At 39.8% G+C, this 21,645-nt stretch overlaps 1 protein-coding gene across 1 annotated transcript; it reads left to right on the top strand.

Annotated features, from left to right (window-relative positions):
* Positions 1-336: 336 nt before the first annotated feature.
* Positions 337-15,869, top strand: LOC143942087 (uncharacterized). Its single transcript, XM_077463389.1, has 4 exons — positions 337-459; positions 10,534-10,869; positions 14,334-14,630; positions 15,389-15,869. Exons 1-4 carry the CDS (start codon positions 426-428, stop codon positions 15,397-15,399), a joined length of 678 nt encoding a protein of 225 aa, XP_077319515.1. The 5' UTR covers positions 337-425; the 3' UTR covers positions 15,400-15,869.
* Positions 15,870-21,645: the final 5,776 nt, after the last annotated feature.

Here is a 21,645-nt window from a genome sequence, read left to right as displayed (position 1 = left end):
AATGATTTGTCTGATTATCACTGCTGTAAATGTTAAAAGTTAAATTTATATATTTTTATATTAAACATTTTCAAATATTTTATTCATGACTGTCCATTGTCAGTTGGTATACGGTACCATTAAAGTCCACCATAGCCTTCCCCTTCTCAATCTTTTTTCTATATTGTTGGGATGACAATACATTGTATTCATCTAGGGATACATTGTACATTTTTCACATTGAGGTTGAACTCGGTCTGGTTTTTATTTCTTCTTTGTTTTTTTTTAAAGCTCAGTGCATATCTAGGTGTTTTGGTGGTTAGTTTGATAAAAATAAATCGAGCATTTAGCAGGAAATAGAGGAAAGTACAAGTCATACAAGTGTCTCCATTTAGTTACCAGAAAGGTGAAGACAACTGCTATATATTACTCTCTTAGGATCAGACATGACTCTCCAAAGCATGTTGCTGTTTTCTACAGGTAATGTCATCACAGAATATTTTTTAAAATGTCATATCAGTTTTACTTCTCCTTTTCTAGGTTTAATATTTGCTGTCTTCTATAAAGTGTTGTGTGTCAGAAACAATTTTTTAGGTCTAAGTGTACACCAAAAACCTATTTTTCAGTATGCATCACAAAAAATATTCGCTTAAGAAGACTGTATGATGTGAATTTGTTGTTTTTCACCCCGAGACAGCCAGCAACAACACTTCCTGTTGGAGGCTGAAAAATGTTAAGCCACTGACTTGAAATAGGCAACAGTGTTGGCAGCTTGCCAAGTGCAACGATTCAGTTGGTCATTTGGCTTTCTATTGAAATACACCTGATAAGGCAAGCATTTGCTGCTATTTGTGAGGCAGTGGTTTAGCTTTGTACATTTTGAGTTCAAATATGCTTTAAATGATAATTTTAAACCTTTATTTACTTTGGATCGACTTCTGACTGAGGTTTGGATTTGTGTAAAAGTGCAAGCGAAGCTCTGAACTGTGCAATGTGTGCTATGTAAAGTGCATTTCTGTGTTAAAACAAGGATCAGCACGGCAAGGTAAAGCTTTGAAACTAAGTTATAATATTAGTGTAGTTTGGGTCAGTGTTGTCATTTTTTATTACCCCATTTAGCTAGTGTTAATTATGTCTTTCGTTTGTGGTAATGCAATTCAAAGCACATCCTGCACTATGTAAGTGCTCCCCAAACAGTAATTTGAAGGTGACTATTGTGTGGCAGATATGAGTGAGTTACTTGTTTGGAATCCCAGATAGAGAATCTAAATGATCGACTAGCAACACTTTGCAGAATTAACAACTTGGAGAGGAGTTTGGACGTCAACCTTTAGATGCTGGCTGAGACCAGTATAGGGGAGGGTGGAGAGATGGCGATATAGGAGGTAGATAGTTGGGTTACAGTAAGAAGATGGGGTAGAGAAAAATGTGTTAGGGTGGCTAGCCCTGAGTTGATACCCCCCCTATAAATATACCAGGGGTGGACGATATTGGGGATATCAGTTCAGGGATAGTGTTGCTGGAATAGAATGCCTCCAGTGTAACAACTGCTGTAAGAAAATGGGAGCAGGTGTACAGGCAAGGACCTGCAACCTCTGTTATGTCTGGCAGTATCTCTTCTTGCTGAGCCACTGGAGATGCTGAAGAGCTCCATGGACAATTCCTTGGACAATCTTGCCTTGAAGATTGTTCCTGGTGATCTCTTTGCTCCTCTCATAAACTTCCTTTTTAAGCCAAGCCTTTGTACTTCAGATTATTGTGCTTTCTCCAGACAATATCTCTCTCTTGTTACTCCTGCTTCTTTTATTTATCTTGTCACTCCTACTTCTGTCCGTATCTTCACTACCACTCATTACTGACCTTTGGCTTGTTCCCCAACTATGTATCCAATTGATCACAACCTGCAACTACTTGTTACCGACCTTTGACTTGTCTCTGTTCATTCTGAATAGGAAGAGGCCGGTAAATTGCATATTTGCGGGCTCCTTTTACCGCTCTCCATCTTGAAACAACTTCTAAGCACTAACCAGTGTTCACCATAGCTACTGAAAGTGGAGATGTGTTGTGCTGCATGTTAGGAACAGGCCACGGTCTAAACATGTCAAAGGTTGCAAGTTGTGATCAAGCAGAAGCATAGTCGAGGGACAAGCTAAGAGTGTCTCAATGATATTGAGGTCAGGAGACTGAGATGGCCACTCCAGAACCTTCACTTTGTTCTGCTGTAGCCAATGACAGATTGACTTGGCCTTGTGTTTTGGATCATTGTCATGTTGAAATGTCCAAGTACATCCCAAGTGCAGCTTGCTGGCTTATGAATGCAAATGTTCCTCCAGTATTTTTTGATAACATACCGCATTCATCTTGTCATAATTGTTGACCAAATGTCCTGTGCCTTTGTAACTCACACTTCCCAAAAACATCAGCGATCCACCTCCATGTTTCACAGTAGGAATGGTGGACCTTTCATCACAGGCCTTGTTGACTCCAAATTAAGCGTTTATGGTTGTGGCCAAAAAGCTCAATATTGGTCTCATCACTCTATATATATATATATATATATATATATATATATATATATATATATATATACACACACAGACATGTGTGTTTGAGCTTTGGGGTGCACACCCTAGAGCAATAGGCTGTGCATACCTATGGTCCAATACAGAAAATCTTTCAGAATCAAATGATAAATCAAGCGTGAACAATAATAAAATATTAAATGCCAACACAAAATTAAAATATATGTTCACAAATGCACAAAGTATGGTAAACAAAATGGCAGAGCTAGAACTTCTGTTACTTGAGGAACATTTTTACTTGGTGGGATGGTTAGGCTGTTTCAAAAGGACAGAATTAATAGAAAAGGTGGGGGTATATGTCTGTTTGTCAGGACTAATTTGAAAGTGAGTATGAGAGGTGATTGTCATGGTTATGCAGTGATCTTCCTCTGGTTGCTTACCTCCCCTCATGTGTTATGACTAAGAGGCCAGCCACTTTTATATTTTTATAACCTCTCCTCTAAGCATGGCTCCACCCCAGGCCCTATCAGGAAACCCTATATTAACCTGTGCACTGCAAGCCAACAGGGCTGATCAACCATTGTGTATCCCTTTGTGTGTTTGTCTTCCTGTTACCTGCCGTGTGCTCTTCTGTTGTTCCGTTACCGACTTTGGCGTGTCCTTGACTATCCCTGTTTGCCTGTGATCCTGACCTATTGGTGTGTCCCTGACTATTCCTGTCTGCTTGTGGCCCCGACCTTGGCTTTATCCCTCACTATCCCTATCCTCCTGTTGCCTACTGTGGGTGCGAGCTGGGGGACCCTGGGGGTCGCGACCTGGAGCGAGTTGCAGCCAAGTCCATCCTCACCACTAGAGGCTCTGGTGAACACCTGCTGGCTCTTAGACTCCGCGTCCCAGGGAATCTTACGCTCTAACCTCGTTGGGATCTATCTCCTGTCCGCAGAAGTCAGCCTTAGGGTCCACAACCTTGCGGTGCACTCCTGATCCCTACGGAGTGCATCTGTCACCTCGCCTCAAGGTGACCTGACAGTGATAAATCTGGAGCTTCATATGTGTGCATCAAATGCTAAAGTATTTGTAGGAGTATGTGACAGCCCCCCTATCATAAAGAAATATTAATCTCCTTTCATAGACTAAAATGTCTGGAGAAAAGGACAATGTTATTATTATGGGGATTTTAATTTGACTGGACCAATGGACCAATGGAACTGAACAGTCAACAAAGGCTTGACTTTTTGTGAACCTATAGCGGGACAATTTCATGGTTTATATGGTGGAAGCCCCACCTAGAGAAATGCTCTGTTTGATCTATTTATTTCAAGTAACACAGACCTTGTTACAAATGTGCAAAATTAGAAACAATTTGGGTAACCGTACTATAATTGCATTTACCCAAAAGAACAGGAAAGATAGACATTTTGGTATGACAAGCACGCTACATTTCAGGAAGGTCATTAAACTGCGCTTTTTACTGAATAACATTCAGTAAAGAGAGCTACAATCATCTCAAGTATTCAATGGAATTAAATGTTCTTAACAAAAGAATGCAAACGGGAGTATTTGAAGAATGTTTTAAACAACTGCATTGCAAGTGTATTTGAGTGTATTTGAATTCTAGTGTAAAAATAATATGATTTTTTTATTTTTATTTTTATTAAAAAGCTGACTTTTACAAAAGCCCTTCCTCGCCAGCCCTCAAATTCCACTCGCAAAATGCTATGCATGAATCTATCCATTGGTCATAGAGGGGGTGGCTGGAGAGAGGAGGCGGCGCCTGTGCGCCCTTATGGATGCACCACCACTGATAAACACATGCACATCCATGTACACTCACATATATACATACATACATGCACACTCACATACATACATATGCATACATACATGCGCGCACACACACACATGCATACATACATACACACACACACACACACACACATATAAACACACATACATACAGTAGATAGATAGTCTTTTTTTTAAAAACGGCAGTCCTTTACCTTGGCTCTTCCTGCTGGGTACTGCACTGTAGGGGGAGACAAAGAGCACACTGTGCTTTCACTTGAGCTTAACGTGACAGCTCCCTGCACAGTGCTGATTGCATTTCGGAATCAGCTGACGATCGGCAAATTCGTTCTCAGCCGCCCCTGCCGTTCCTCCCATCGAAGATTACAGGGGGCCCTCAAGGGTCCCCTACAGCAAGGGGCCCGGTCGCTATGGCGATCTCGGCGACCCCTATAATTCCGCCACTGAAACAATGGTTCAGACTCATCTTGAATATTCTCTTCAGTTTTGGTCACCAATCCATAGAACGGATGCTCATGAACTAGAATGAGTTCAGGGAAGACAAAATTAAGGGGGTTGGGGGACCTTGGTTATGGGAAGCAATTACATTACATTTATTCTCTTAAGAGATGTGCTTAAAGAAGAATATAATCATAATTTATAAATATTTCAAAGGTGATTACCGGTATAGGAACTGTAATGACTAGTTAACTGTAATGCCACGTACACACGACCAGACTTTCCGGCAGAAAAGGTCAGACGGTCTTCCCGACTGAGTTTCCGACGGACTTTAGACGGAGTTACAATGGACTTCTGCACGAAGGGACTTTCCCACACATGAATGGACCAAAGTTTGTTCATTTTGAACGTGATGACGTACGACGGAACTAGAAAGGGAAGTTCAATAGCCAGTAGCCAATAGCTGCCCTTGCGTCGTATTTAGTCCATCGGACCAGCAAACAGACAGTCTGGAATGGAGATACATCTGGCGGGTTCTGAAAGAATTTGGCTTTGGCTCTTCATTTATTGAATGGATAAAAACTCTGTATAATGGCCCTAGTGCTAGAATTAGCGTTAACAATGAGTATTCAGATAAGATATTATTAGAAAGAGGGACAAGACAGGGGTGCCCTTTGTCACCCCTGATCTTTGCCCTCGCTATGGAACCATTAGCCATTGCAATAAGATCTAATGTCGATATGGAAGGCTTCCAAAGAAGGTCGAGGGAAGAAAAGATCGCGCTATATGCCGATGATGTTCTCCTCTATCTGGGGGACTCAGAGAAGTCCACCAGGCAGGGGATGAAAATCCTTGGGGAGTTTAGCAGTTTCTCGGGATTAACAATAAACTGGGAAAAATCAGCTCTGATGCCGGTAGATACATTGGAGAGTCAAAATATATTGGCAATCCCACAGTTAGAAGTGGTGGAGAAAATAAAATATTTAGGAATATACATACAAAGAGATGCAAAAAAGTATATAAGTGATAATGTTGCCCCTTTATTAGTTAAATTTAAAAATAAAATAGAAATCTGGAAGAAACTCCCACTATCAGTTGCAGGGAGATGCAATCTTATCAAAATGCTATGGATGCCACAGTTACTGTATCTGTTGCATAACTCGCCGATATGGATAGATATAAAGTGGTTTAAAAAAATGGAAACACTATTTCGAGCACTTATATGGAGAGGAGGCACTTCAAGAATAGGCCTACAAATTCTGCAATTACCGTCATGGAAAGGAGGAATGGCAGTACCCCACCCAAGAAGTTATTTCTTAGCTGCACAACTGCAACATTTGGGGATGAGCAATGAGAGTAGTGGAAGTACAAACAGGGAGCTAATGATTACTGGGACACCCCATAAAACTATAGTAGAGGCTCTGGAGGCGAACTCATTTCCCCATAGAACGCCTACAATAAAACTTGCTCTAAAAGTATGGAAGGCAGTAAAAGCGATAAAGGGTCTGGAAGGACTGACTAAAGAAACCCCATTATGGAATAACCTGAATTTACAGGAAATGGGAATGATAGGAAGGTACAAAGATTGGGAAAACAGGGGGATTGACAGGCTGGCTCAGTTGTATGAAGGAAATACGATAAAAACATTTAATACATTAAAAACGGAATTTGATCTACCAAAACAGTCGTTTTATAAATATTTACAAATTAGACACGCATTATCAAAACAATTTGATACAGCCGGGCCAGTGTGGAGTAAATCCCCCATTTATAATAGATTAAACTCTGAAGATAGAGCGAGAGGTTTTATAGCAGACATCTATCCACATATATGCGAAGGGAGTATAGAACACCCAGAGAAACTTAAAAGTAGAAGAAAATGGGAGGAGGAAGTAGGAACATTCTCAGATGAGCAGTGGATGAGGATTCTTGAGGGGGGACATTGGATATCTGTCTCACCAGCCCAGAGGGTGTCACATCTGATGCTGCTACACAGAGCCTATTACACACCGAAGAGGCTATATAGATTTGGGCGAAGGGAGGATGATGGATGCCCGAGATGCCAGGCGACGGGGGATATGACACACATGTTCTGGAGGTGCCCTAAACTGTTTCGCTATTGGTCAGAAGTTATTGCCGATCTGAATGAAACATTCAGAGTGTCGATTCAAGGGAACCCCAGAATGTGTGTGCTGGGCCTGAACGAGGGAATAAGAGGACCAGCTTGTATAAATAAAGCTGTAATGAGATGTATGTTCCAGGCAAGGAAACTGATAGCGCAGAGGTGGCAGGCAGAAAATCCCCCGTCGGTGGCAGATTGGAGGCAACTAATTACTGAGACGGTATGGAAGGAAAAGGTAGTATACGTAAGAAGAGGGAATCTCAGGGAATTTAAAAGAATGTGGAAACCATGGCTAGATAGGCTGGGATACCTAGTATAGGGACTTGGAGCGAATGAGGACGGGAGAGAGGAAGGAGAGAGAGAGCTTTTGGTATAGGTGTTAAGTAGATAGAGGTAACGGGAGTATCACTTTCACAGTATGTGCATGAGGGACCCCTTGTCTTTTCCTGGTATGTATTTGCAGGGGGGGGTGGAGGGGGGAGGGGAAGGGAATTTGTTAATTTGGGAAAAAATTGAGTACTTAATTGTATTAAATGTTAATGGAAGAAGAAAACTTTTTTATGAAAATAAATAAAGATTATGTAAATTAAAAAAAAAAAAAGAAAGGGAAGTTCAATAGCCAGTAGCCAATAGCTGCCCTTGCGTCGTATTTAGTCCATCGGACCAGCATACAGACGAATGGTTTTCCTGATATAAATCGATTCCGTCGGACAGATTTGAAACATGTTCTATTTCTAGGTCTGTCTGAATTTTTGAAGAAAAAAGTTGGATGAATCACACACAGGATCGTAATATCCAACAGAATGATTCCGTCTGACCTTTTCTGCTGTAAAGTTTGGCCGTGTGTACACGGCATAAGGTCCCTGAAGAAGACATGTGGACACAATTTAAGATTGGATGTAAAAAGGTTTAAACTCAAAACTAAAAATGTATTATATTGCAGCTTACCAATCATTAGATGCAGTGGCTGCATTCGTTTTCTTTTTAGGCTTTTTCCCTCTGATTTTACAGACAGTAACACTCTTCCTGTATTAGAATATCTACATTCTAGATCATGGGTGCTCAACCTGTGGCCCTGCAGCTGTTGCAGAACTACAAGTCTCATCATGCATTTGCCTTTGGGAGTCATGCTTGTAACTTTCAGCCATGCAATGCATCATGGGACTTGTAGTTCCGCAATAGCTGAAAGGTCAAAGGTTGAGCACCCATGCTCTAAAATAAAGGAGCAGCAGAGACATATTTGGACAACAGCATTGGTAATCTCGGGGAAGGGAGGTGTTTGATGTACTAGCAGATGTAGATACACTAACAAACTGAAGCCAAACTCTTTTTTTTCTTTGGAATAAAGGTTTTACATAAATAAATAAACAAAAGCTAACCCTTGTAAGCATCCCTATCAGTGGTAAATGGTTAGTCTCAACCCTCTAAATGCTACATCTGCAGGATAGCTTCCTCTGTTAAAAAACAATAGACTTACTGGCCAGATCCCCAGGTGAAAGCAAGTCAAAGAAAGTCTAGCAATAGAAAAATGTTGCAGCGACCCCCTCTAAGAATCAGTAAGCTGCAATATAATAAATGTTTACTTTTGGATTTAATACCACTTTAAACTGAGAAAGGGGTTCTTTACTCTTTACTTCTGTACACATGATAAGATTTTCCGACAACAAATGTTGGATGTGAGCTTGTTGTCGGAAAGTCTGACCGTGTGTATGCTCCATAGAACATTTGTTGATGGAATTTCAACCAACAAATGTTTGAGAGCAGGTTCTCAAATTTTCCTACAACAAAAATTTGTTGTCGGAAATTCCGATTGCGCGTACATAAGTCCAATGCACAAAAGTCCATGTATGCTTGGAATCAAGCAAAAGAGTCGCACTGGCTATTGCACTTTATTTTTCTCAGCTCGTCATACGTGTTGTATGTCACCGTGCTCTTGACGTTCGGAATTTCCGACAACATTTGTGTGACCGTGTGTATGCAAGACAAGTTTGAGCCAACATCCTTCAGAAAAAAATCCACGGTTTTGATGTCGGAAAATCCTATCATGTGTACAGGGCATTAGAGCAGTGAAAAAGTGGAACACTCTTCTCCAGGAAGTGGTATTAGTTGAGAGTGTTCAAAAATGTAAATAATTTACAGGGCTATGGGGATCTTTAAATTCAATAAGAGGTTGATTCAGGGATTTATCTAATCACCAGTATGGGGTCAGGAAAAACATTTTATAGCTCTTGTACAATTGGCCTATGCCTTTTTGAACAATATCAAGTATGCATGCAACTAGGAAATTTTCCCAGCAGACTCCCTGGGACAATCCCTCGTGAACAGATTGGTGTTCAACAGTGCTGGCAACAAGAAAGGTAAGTATATACTGACTTCTTTTGCAGGTACACTTCTTTTACCTTTACATGTTCTGATGATGCCAATATAAAGCGTAACGAATGTCAAAGAATTCAAAATGCAGATTTTTCTGCAATACTCACTTTCGCTCCAGTCCTGCCTCCGGTATGATCAGTTTTCTTGTGTGTTTTTTTCCTATTCCATCATTGGGACTGACAATTTGACAATTAGCTGGATTTAGAATTTAAGTTATTACTATGTTTGTGGCTTTTAAGAAGAGGATCATATTTCTCCCTTTCAAAGTTTTCATAATAGTGCCACCACCGTGTTGCTATTACCCACCTTTGCTGACCACACTTCCACCCAACCCTGTTGCTCCATTCACCTATTGGAGGCCTTGGAAAAACCCAGTACTTCTGGATATGGGGAGCATGTCACCTTCTGCTCTTCAACCCAGAATGTAGTGCTTTGGCCCGGGTGAGGTGAGTTTTGATTGTTGTCACATGGGGGATGGGAGTAGATCATGAGATTGTGAAGTCTGACATTGACCACCTGAGTGCAAATGGACTCTAGCAGGCAAAAAGGGCAGATGGAGAGTGCTGGATAGGTTAACATCACTAGGTAATGGAGTGGGCCATCTAGAGAACTTGATTAAGTTGAGCAAGATGATAGAATCACTTTAACCCATGCTTCCACTAGGCCTTTGGTCCACAGGTTCTAAAAAAAATCTCCATGTAAAATGCCCTTCAACAAAAACTGGATTGATGTTATGAATGAAACCCTCCCCAAAGAGAGAGCGGCTTATGTAAGGAGATGTAACCTCAAAGAGTTTATTAGAATGTGGGAGCCTTGGTCAAGGGGAAAGCATGGTGGTACATTGAGTAATTAAAATATCTAGGGCTAGCCAGTGGGAGGGGGGAGGGGGGGATTTAAGAAGTAAGTTGGGCTAACAAACCTATTGTCGGTAGTTAAAAGTGGGTGGAGGGGATGACCCTTCTTCTTGCGCTCTTTTCGCTTAGTCAAAGATGGGGTGGGTTATACCGCCCTGGGAAGACTATCAGTGGCTGGTATGAAGGCTCTGTTAAGCCGCTCTCTCGTTGGTTTGAAAAGGGAAGGGAAGAGAGAGAAAGTAGACGCTGGTTTCCATCTCGTTCTTTTCCTCTTTTCCCGGGTGTGTTATATAGGATACTTTGTATTTTGTAATAAGATTTTGTTAACTAATGGGTTTGTATGTTACTATGGCAAATTTATAAAAAAAAAAAAAATGTCCTTCAACCACTTTATTTGTACCAGTTACCATACTTTACCACTTCACATTATATCTTTCAGCCTTGTCTGTGGGACTTGGTCTTTATCTGCAGGAGGTCCTCTTTGCACGAACAGGTGGCTCTGTAAATATCTCATGTTTGGCTGACAGTGATTCACTAATGAAGATTAGAAAGTTCTACTGGTTTCGGAGAGTTTGGGAAAGACCTGAGGCTCTGGAAAAAATTACAGATTGTAGAGAAAGCAATACCTCAGAGAAGTACAGCTGTAAGCAGGAAGACACCAGTCCTCTTTTAGAAGTGAACAACATAAGCACACTGGACTCTGGAGTATATTACTGTGCTTTCTATATGAGACATAATATTACTTTTGGTAATGGAACAACCCTTATTGCTGAAGGTCAGCCATGTTTACTTATTATTTTACTATAATACTATATTACATAGAACTCCAGGTAGGTTTAACGCTCAATCAAGTTCTCATGTATTAGCTGAGCAAATACTATCAGATTGGAGATTACAGGAGACTATGGACATTCAGATATTTATTCATTTTTAAAGAGGCCCTGATCTTAGGATTTCCTGTTATAAGAAATTCACAAATTAAGAGTATCGCCTCTGGTTAGTATTATTAATAGTTAGTACCATCATCCACAAGTCATTATATCCAGGAAAAAAGAAAAAGTTTTTTGGTGTGGGAGTACCAGGCATAGTTGCTTATGCTAATCCTCAAGGCGGATCCCACCCCAAAAAAATTGAAAATTGGACTATATCGGTACTATCAAAAAAAAACAAAAAACATTTAAAATATCATCTTGTTTAATAGACATATAAAGAACACAAAGGACAAACATCACCATTATTAAAATACAAATTATACATATCACAATAGTAGCGTCTTTAACAATTTCTCAGAAAAAATGGGGAATTCAAAAGCGCATAGGAACAACCTCCGGGCCTGAGGGGGGGTGATTGGGACCGTAAGATCCTACAGAAGGAGACTCTGTGGATCGAAAGGCTCAATGCCACCCATCCCCCGGGCCTGAACGAAACGATCTCTTACAAACCTTTTTTGTAAATTTCAATTATGACTGTATATATATATATTTATTTATTTTTTTCTCCCTTTTCTTTCTTTTTCTTCTCTGTGCAGGGTTCGCCTAATTTACAATGAAGTTGCTTCTATACCAGGGTACTACAATAACCCTGATATCTAAATGTTATTGTGATGTTTACTTATTACTTGTATTATTTATTTTATAATTTGATTTGATATTTAAGTTTGGCTCACCCTTGATGAACGTAGGTGTTTTTTTTTTTTTTCTCTCACGGCAGATTTTTTCTTTCCCTTTTGTTTCCCCCTGGCGGACATGTGTTCCTCCTGGCCGGCCAGGTAACATTATTCCTCGCTGGCTTGCAGGGGTTAACGCTGGGACCTATGGGCCCGTCAGCATTCCCCTGCGCACTTAGGCATTAGCGTTAGCAATACCGCACATGCGCAGTGTGGAGGAACTGACCACATGACGTCAGACGCCGCGGAACTTCCGGCAGCGTCTGACACGTGTGTGTTGGGGAGCCTATTTAAGCGGCCATACTGACCACTGAATGGGCAGACCGTGCGGCTGTGCTGGAGGCTTCAGACGGATTAACAGACTTTCACTTCGATAGTTCCTATTGCCAGGTAAATTACTCTTTACATGCCTAAGCTAGATGCCATTGCTGTCTACTTGGTTCATTATAGCATATGCCTTACCTATATCTACAGATCTGCATTGGTGGCAATCCATCTATACTGACCTGACTGCACATGATACTTTTATGGAACCACATTATATAGTCAAGTTATTAGATACAACTCAGTGATATTTAATTGATAGATTCATATGATTAATACACTGGGAAATTGAATCTTCTCCTTTTTCTGGTGAGTTAATTCAACTTTATATATATATATTTTTTAAAAACCTTTCTAGGAGTTGGTTTTCCTCTCCTCCCTTAGAGCCGTTGGGCCAATCCCCCATGTCCGCCGTGGGGGAGATATATATGGGAATTCCGTTGTGTGTAACCCATCCTCCTGAATTCAGGGTGAGCTGATTCTTTTGTTCCCTTTGCATAAAATGACTTATTGTTGACTACTATGTTTTATTATATTTTGCTGTTGCTTGTTAATTGTTCTGTACTAATTACTATATTTTGTATAGATATCCTCCTAAGGAAGCGGTCTTTACACCGCGAAACTAGTAGAGGAGATCCCTATGCGCTTTTGAATTCCCCATTTTTTCGGAGAAATTGTTAAAGACGCTACTATTGTGATATGTCTAATTTTTATTTTAATAAGGGTGATGTTTGTCCTTTGTGTTCTTTATATGTCTATTAAATAAGATGATATTTTAAATGTTATTTGTTTTTTTTGATAGTACCGATATAGTCCAATTTTCAATTTTTTTTGGGTGGGATCCGCCTTGAGGATTAGCATAAGCAACTATCCCTGGTACTCCCACACCAAAAAACTTTTTCTTTTTTCCTGTTATAAGAAATGTCTAGGAATGTTAATTATGCCTACTCAGTAACTTGAACGATTTGCCTTTTGCCTTAATTTCCTCCATGCGCAGTACACAGGACAAGCTGATTCCAAAAATAGCTGAAGATGAATGGCGCCTGCGCCGTGAGTCCAGGTTCTAGCCCCACCATCCAAGTGGACATAGAGTTAGAATAAAAAGAGCCCAGCAAAGCGAGGCCATGCCCGAAAGGTGGCGAGCAAAGCGAGCCTGCGAGGGGCCCTCTAATATGTGCAGCCCTATGTCCACTTGGATGGTGGGGCTTGCACCTCGACTCACGGCGCAGGCGCCGTTCATCTTTGGAGATTTTCCGAATCTCCTTCTGATCCATACTGCGCAAGCGCTGCGCCTGCGCAGTACGGGGCAGACACTTTTCGATGGCCGGACTCTATATGTCACAACTCTGGGACCGACAATTTTTCCTTTAGAAATGTCATTTTGCTCTCGGACTGTTCTAATCATAGGAAACATGCAGCACTTTACAGGCATACTATAGACACCCCCCAGGTACAACATTTTAAGGAATATTTCACTTTTTATTATTTCACTTTAATCATTATTAAAATCACTACTCCCGAAAAAACTGAGGTTTTTAAAACTTTTTTTTGCATTGATACATGTCTCCTGGGGCAGGACCCAGGTCCCCAAACACTTTTTATGACAATACCATGAATATAAGCCTTTAAAATTAGCACTTTTGGTTTCTCCTATAGACTTTAAAGGGTGTTCTGCGGCTTTCGAATTTGCCACGAACACGTCAAATTGTTTGCTATTCGGTGACCAGGCGAACACCCAATGTTAGTGTCTAGTCCTTTGCCTACCTTTTTGGGCTTCCAGAGTTGAGGTCCACTTGTACAAGCAGTAAATGGCATTTTAAAACAGGTCATCAGTGATCTCTGTAGCTGCAGGTATTCTAGAGTTATTTGTTATGAAAATGTATTATTTATTATGCTGACAATTGTTTTAGGGACAGAAAGTAGAACATAGAGTGTAGACCATAATTAAGGCCTGATAATAAGTTCAGCTGTTGCTGCTTGCTTTATGACTGATTTATTAAACTGAAACCTCACTCAGAGCTATATGGGCTAAAAAGAGTGAAGGTCGGTATGTTCTTTCCTTTACTCATTCACCTTTGTATTTTAAATAGCAGATCAAATTACAACAAATTGATAAAATAAAATATATACAAAAATACTTATAGAGTGCCTACAATTTAAAATGTACTATATACCGGTAAATATATTTATGAAATATAATATAAAACCAGCATTGCACTAACTTATCTTACTTAAACTCACATTTACAGACATTTCTATACCCAATGGTTCCATCTATCTCCTGGCTCCTCCGTATTCTCCTCCTCCTTACACTACCATCCAGTTGGCTTGTGTAATCAGGATGTCTTTAGGTCATGTGACTTGGAATATCGCTGGAACACGTCACAAAGGCGATGTGATCTCTTTGGAGGAACCTGGGGGCACTTGGACTGTCCTAGGTCTTTTCTCACTTTCTAGAGACACCTGGGACTATGGACGTCAAGTGAACTGTGAAATCTGGCTGAATTCTTCGCTTATCATGGTCCCCTGGGAAATACCAAAAAGAGGTGATAATACTATACTCTTTAGAGTTTCTGCAGAAATGTATTGCTTGCATTGCCCTTACTGCGAACAGCTAAAGGGTGAATTACAAAAACTGTGAACTGACCCTAAAAAGTAGTGTACAAAAGTGCTATAATATTTTATATGAAATCATCAAAGGCTGTGTAGCTACAGGCTCAGTAGCATGATGTTGGAAAGCCAATAGAAAAAGTCCATGTCATGCAGGCAGTAGTATGAACCCAAAGAGAACCAGATACTCCTTTATATAGAAGAAGTGAGAAGGCTTGGGCCCAGAATGTCACATGAGGCTTTAGGTGAGTCAAAGATAGACAGATATGTAGATTTTTTTTTTTTTCTAGAAGTGAGTTTGAGATTAGCTTTAACAGTAGGCAACATCTTGTAAATGGAGCTTCATTAAAGTTGCCTATCTTAGGTGCACAGAAGGTGACTATTGGGTCTGCCATTTAGACAATATAGATAGATGAATGCAAGAATAGAACCAATATGGTGTATTCAAGTTAAATGGTAAAATCTGTCAACTTTTTTAAATATATTTTATATTTCATAGACATTTATATATATATATATATATATATATATATATATATATATATATATATATATATATATATACACACACATATATATATATATATATATATATATATATATATATATATATATATATATATATATTTATATATTCATAAATATAAATATATTTATTTTTTTATTATTATTATTTTATTTTTTTTTATTTCAGGATATACCTAAAAGAAAACATTGATGGGCAGCAAACATGGACATGGACAACTAATCTCTTAATTTTCTAGAAGTTTTGGACATCATACTAACTGGCTCTATAGAAGAATAAAACTATGGCACTAGGATCTTCTTCTGGACCATGGACAAGAAGCTGTTCAGTCATTCTAAAATATATTTACTCTGCATTTTTCAGTGGGGTGAAAGAGTGGGGATTCCTAACACCACAGGAGCTGACCTATATATACTGTATGTAGATAATCCACAATTTCCAGTCAACACATCTTATATATTTTGGTCTTCTGCTGAATTTGTTTTTAAAGTAGAAGCCACGTAAGACACTGGAGGAAGGGGCAGAGTCCCTAAAAGATATAGTATATAAAGCTCCTGGATTATTTGGCTGGACTGAAGAAACATTTATTATATATTTCATATATATTTCATATTTGCCTTTCCTCTCCATTGAAAGTCTTTAAATAAAGGAACCCTTAAAACATTTTGAGATATGTGTCCCATTGTTTGTCAATGTACAGGTCTAGATATATTTGTTATGGTCAGTTTAAAGAAAGGAAATTAAGTATTTATCAGGAAACAGAAGAAAGTGCAAATCACATGTGTTTTAGTTTGACTACAGGAAGAGATTAGATAGATCCTATACACTATATTCCAAGACTTGATTCTCCTGAAAATTTAGCTTTTTGCTATGGGTAACAAACTTTAAATTAGAACTAAAGGCAAAACTTTTTCCACTTTGGATAGAATTAGTTAGTAATATCCCCTGTTAGTTTTTTTTTTTTTTTTTTATGTTAACATCTGTGTCCCATTTTCCTTCACTTCCTGTCCCATAGACAAAACAGGAAGTGAGGGGAAATCCCTCCAAAGTGAGGGAATCTCTGGTTGTCAATAGAACTAGTGCCCCTAATGAAAGATTTCCCCTCTATTACTGTGTTGAGTGAAAGTTGACATTAAGGCAGAACCCCTTCTTAGCCCTTGTACACACGGTCGGAGATTCCGACAACCAAATCTGTTGCATTTTGTCCGTCGGATTTTGTCAGACGGATTTTGTCCAAAACTGTTGTATACACACGATCGGACGAAGTTGTCGGAAAATCCGATCGTTCAGAACGTGATGACGTTATTTCATGATGACGTTAGTAGCCAATAGCTTTGGTGTAGGAATTTGATCTGAGCATGCGTGGCACTTTGTCCGATCGGAATTCTCTACACATGATCGGAGTATGTCCGATCGAAGCATTTTGTCGGAAAATATTTCCGGCAAGTTGGAAAATTTGGTCCGACGGAAACAGTCCGATGCATACCACACACAGTCGGAATATCCGACAAAACGCTCCGATCGGACACATTCCGTCGGAATCTCCGACCGTGTGTACAAGGGCTTAGAGATACAGATTCCTTCTGTGTAGCACTATCTGTCCCATTTTGCTACACAATGTCACCAATGCCTGGTACCAATCTTCGCTGTCTAGCTGCTATTACTTTCCCACCAATTCATGGTTACTCATAGCAGCTATACACTTCCCATCAACTCTTTTGCTGAGTTAACCCTTCGTGGTGGCCCTCCGTCCCTTCCTCTTCACCCCGTATGTGGCTTACAGGCCCTGTTCCTTTGATCCACCATGTATCACCATGCACCCCTTTATAAATAACTTCAGACCAGGCTTTTGAATGGATAACAGCTTTACTAATCATGCTGCAACAATACAGTCTAAAGTGCTCACAGTTCTTCTCTAAGCAGGACCAGCCCTACCATAGGGCAGCTTAGGCAGTCACCTTTCGGGACCAAGATAGGGGGTGGTAAAATCCCCAGCCACTTGCACAGGTGGGGGAGCTGGCTCCTCTCCCCCATCTCTGAGCACTGTCTTCAGGATTGTTAGTCCCTCTAGCCCAGTGGGAAGGTCTGTGCCTTCTCTGGACTTGAGTCTGCTGGCTGCACTCCAGGCCTATTGCATTATGAAGTGATGCGGTCCACTCCTAGCTCTGCACACTATACAGGTAGAGTGTGGGGTGATGTCATGACTCCACCTTTCGTGGACTGTGCATGAGCAATAGGAGAGCAAATAGGAGATCTGGCAGGTTGCCAAGGGGCAGAACAACAAATGGATACTGTTGCTATAGCGAGGCAATGCTAGAAGCATCCCCGGAAGAAGAATTGGTACTGAGGGGAGCAAGTCCTGCAAACAGGCAGTCTATATAATGTATGGGGTCAGCAGGGTACAGATTGGTCTTATACCCTGACACCGTACTGTACATTATATACAGAGCAGTCTGCACCCTGACACCATACTGCACATTATATACAGACTGGTCTTATACCATGACACCATACTGCACATTATATACAGACTGGTCTTATACCATGACACCATACTGCAAATTATATACAGAGCAGTCTGTACCCCAACACCATATTGTACATTATATACAGAGCAGTCTGTACCCTGACACTAAAGTGGCAATGCCACTGACCACCAATGTAGGGGGGGGGAGGTTTGACATGAATGCTGGGGGCTATTATTGGGGCCACTCACACCATAGTTGGGGGTTATTATTGCATCAACTGATACTAATGCTAGAGGTTATTATTGAAACCACTGAATCCAATGCTAGGGGTTATTATTGTGACCACACTGACCACAATGCTGGGAGTTATTAATGTAGCCATGGAAACCAGTAGTGGAGGTTATTATTGCAGACAATGACACCAATGCTGAGGATTATTAATACTACCACTCACCTCAGTACTGTGTGTTATTACTACAGCCACTGACACTAATGTTGGGTGTTATTATTGCTGTCATTCATCCCAATGCTCAAACTCTTTTAAAGAATGCATATGAAAATGAATTGTCAGAAAGAACGAAAACCCGAAAGAAAAAAAATCCGAAAGGACAAAAATACAAAAATTCAAAAGAACGAAAAAACGATTCAACCTTATGAGTTTAACAAATTGATTAAATTTAGATAATTTGTTTTTGTATTTTTGTTCTTTCGCAGAATATAAAGAAATAATATAATTGATGAATGCAAACATATTCGTATTTCTTTTGGATATATTCAGATTCATTCTATTTTTGGATGGGCAGTGTTAGTGTGTTATTTCTGGCCAATGAGCTTGTACCTTATTCCCACGTGGGCTTTTCTGTGTCAGACTGCATTCCTGCTGGAGTCCAGAGAGAGTCTGGTGGGCCAGTGGCATTGTTTTGTTGGATTTAGGAGTGTCTTGTGACACAGAGAGTGAGAAATAAATATATCTCCAAATCCAAACTAAATAAAGTTATGAACGATTAGGAATACAACCACCAATATCTGAATGAACCAAAGGTCCGAGCCCCAAGTAACAATTGCGAAGTAACACTTCTTGTAGCTGCTGACTTTTTTTTTTTACGGCGAAACTCAACTTTCAGTATCAGCAGAAGGGCACAGCTATCAAACCAGCCTACATTGCCCTACTGATAGACATTTTCAGTTTGTAATGGACATTGACACATTGTGCAGACCTTATTACCGGAGCCATGAATAGAATTACACCGGTAATATCATAAGGTGTGAAAATGAGAATTAGTCATTAGGAAAGTTTTTCTGTGCAGCTGAAAATATTTTCATATTCAATAGTGTAAAAATAATTGCACAAAGACCCTAACTGCTAAACTAGAAGGACTATAATGGTAACAGTTGGGTAAAAAAAAGTATCAAAGATATTTATTATACAGAATAAAATTATTGAAAAAACATGAAATTTTACATATGTACCACAAACACGACATCGAAAAAATGAACACAAATATGTTCTTCTTAGTGTTGATTATCACCAACCCAACATCCGTGGGGGATATAAGACTTGATATTACTCTGATGCAGGTTTCGCGCAGCATAGCCCGCTTCTTCGGGAAATGTAAAATGCTGTCATAGACTCAAATGAGCAATATAAATGTCAGTCAAGATCACATCTTATTTCTCAGTATAGTGGCCTAGTGATCTATTGCCACATACCTTGAAGTTCTGTATAAAAAAGGATATATAAATGGAGTCAAAAGATATTATATGTGGTCTTCACACAGCCGCTACCTCCTGATCAGATGGGACAGTCCACACACAATTGTAAAGGAACTAGGCTCCTATATGAACATTGCATGAGTATCTGGAATGATATATGATATAGGTAATCAAATCGTCTATAGAGTATATCATCGTATTGCCAAATACATTGTATGATTAAGCCAAAGGATATCATAATGTGGGGTCCCTTATAGTTACAAACTGCACCCCTACTCCCCAATTCAGAAATAAATATCCAATAATGTCAATTCTACTGCCAGAAACTACTGGCAGCACAGAAAGGGAGACACACACAACACCTAGAAGAAGACCCATACTCAAAACTCCTAATCAGGGGAACTATAAGGTGGAAAATAGAAGTAGCGACCATCAGGAAATGCCTGAACAGGAAACACCTAGATACAATATCCCTACCCGTAACCAGTTTTCCCCTTTAAGAGAATACACATACAATACATACCCGCAGGAGGATACTCAATATAGGAGAGAATATAGACATCCACCTAGGAAGCCAATGAGAGGTTATGGGGATTTTCGCGGGAACGGCCCCAGAGACAGACCACCGGGCAGATGGACTGCAAGGGTGCCCTACAGGACCCCAAGATGGAGAGGAGGCAATGTAGAGAGAAGACAGTTCAGAGAAGGCCCGTACAGGAGAGAACAATACAGGGAAGATTACAGAGAGGCCAGGGGACAATGGATTCCGAGAGGGAATTGGAACAACCAATACAGGAGGAGAACGGAACACATTCAAGGATATGGCGAAAGAGAGGAAAATATAGGGGATGTCGAGGAGGAAAGAACAAGGAAAAGAAGAAGAACCTAATAGGAAAAGGGATATATAATCTAAGTAAAGTAGAATTTAGTGAAGACGAAATGAAAATTTTAGATTTAGGTTTAAAATATGCCCCGGAAAAACACCTGAATAAATTTGAAACATTTATAGACCTCAAAAAATGTATTAGAAAATTAGATTTAAAAAAACACTTTGCGATTAGTACAGAAAGCCAAGTGAGAGCGGTACCATTATATACCCAAACAGAATTGAAAAACAAATCAGTGTTCAATCCAAATACAGCAGGAAATCAATGTCTGACAGCGTTCAGTAAAATGGTAGAAAATGATTTGAGAAAACTTAAAGATAGTAAAAACAAGAGATCAAATAACATATGGAAAACGATTAAACAACTGGGGGACAATAAAGAAGTAGTGATAAGGCCGGCAGACAAGGGAGGAGGCCTAGTTATTCTGGACAAGAATGACTATCAAGAGGAAATGAAAAATCTATTACAAGTCGAGAACACATATAAAAAACTGAAGGGCAACCCCAAATTAAGATATGAAGATCAATTGAAAGCCTATGTGAATAAAGGGCAGATAATGGGGATCCTTAATGAAAAAGAGGCCGAATATTTGGTGTCAAATTCAACGAAAACACCCGTTATGTATTACAATCCAAAAATACATAAGAGATTAGATAAACCACCAGGAAGGCCAATTATCAGTGGTATAAATTCCGTTTTCTCAAGATTGGGGGAATATCTAGATATCTTCCTGAAGCCGTTGGTATTGAAGGGCAAGTCCTATCTTAGGGATAGTGCCCAACTTATAGAGCTTCTGAGTAACATCCAAGGCACAGATGAATATCTACTAGCAACTATAGACGTAAATTCGCTATATACAAGTGTTGTGCAGGAGGACGGTCTAATAGGGGTAGAAAGAGCACTACATGAACACACGAACATGAAACAAGAACAAGTGCAGTATATCTTAGAGGGCCTGAAGATGGCCATGGCCTGTAACTATTTTTGGTATGGACATCATTATTATGTACAGACCACAGGAGTGGCTATGGGTGCACGGTATGCACCAAGTGTCGCCAACCTGCTCATGAATCTGTGGGAGGAGGAGTATATATACTCAAGGAATATACCCCAGCTAAAATTCTTTCGGCGGTATATCGATGACTTGGTGATTTTATGGGATGGAACCCCAGAGGAATTTGAAAGATTTCTATCAAATTTGAATAACAACAAGTATGGACTCACTTTCAGTGGGAAATGTGATAAACAAAAGATAGAATTCCTTGATTTAGAAATCTTTAAGAAGAATGACGTCCTTCATACAAAAACCTTCTTCAAAGAAACGGATAGAAACAGCTATATCCCTACTTCAAGCTGC

This window comes from Lithobates pipiens, unplaced genomic scaffold (genome assembly GCF_037356315.1).
Source record: "Lithobates pipiens isolate NorthernLeopardFrog02 unplaced genomic scaffold, aLitPip1_a1.2 Scaffold_30, whole genome shotgun sequence".
NCBI classification, from domain to species: Eukaryota; Metazoa; Chordata; class Amphibia; order Anura; family Ranidae; genus Lithobates; species Lithobates pipiens.
Note: the sequence above shows the minus strand (reverse complement) of the source record. Positions and strands in the feature narration are given on the sequence as shown.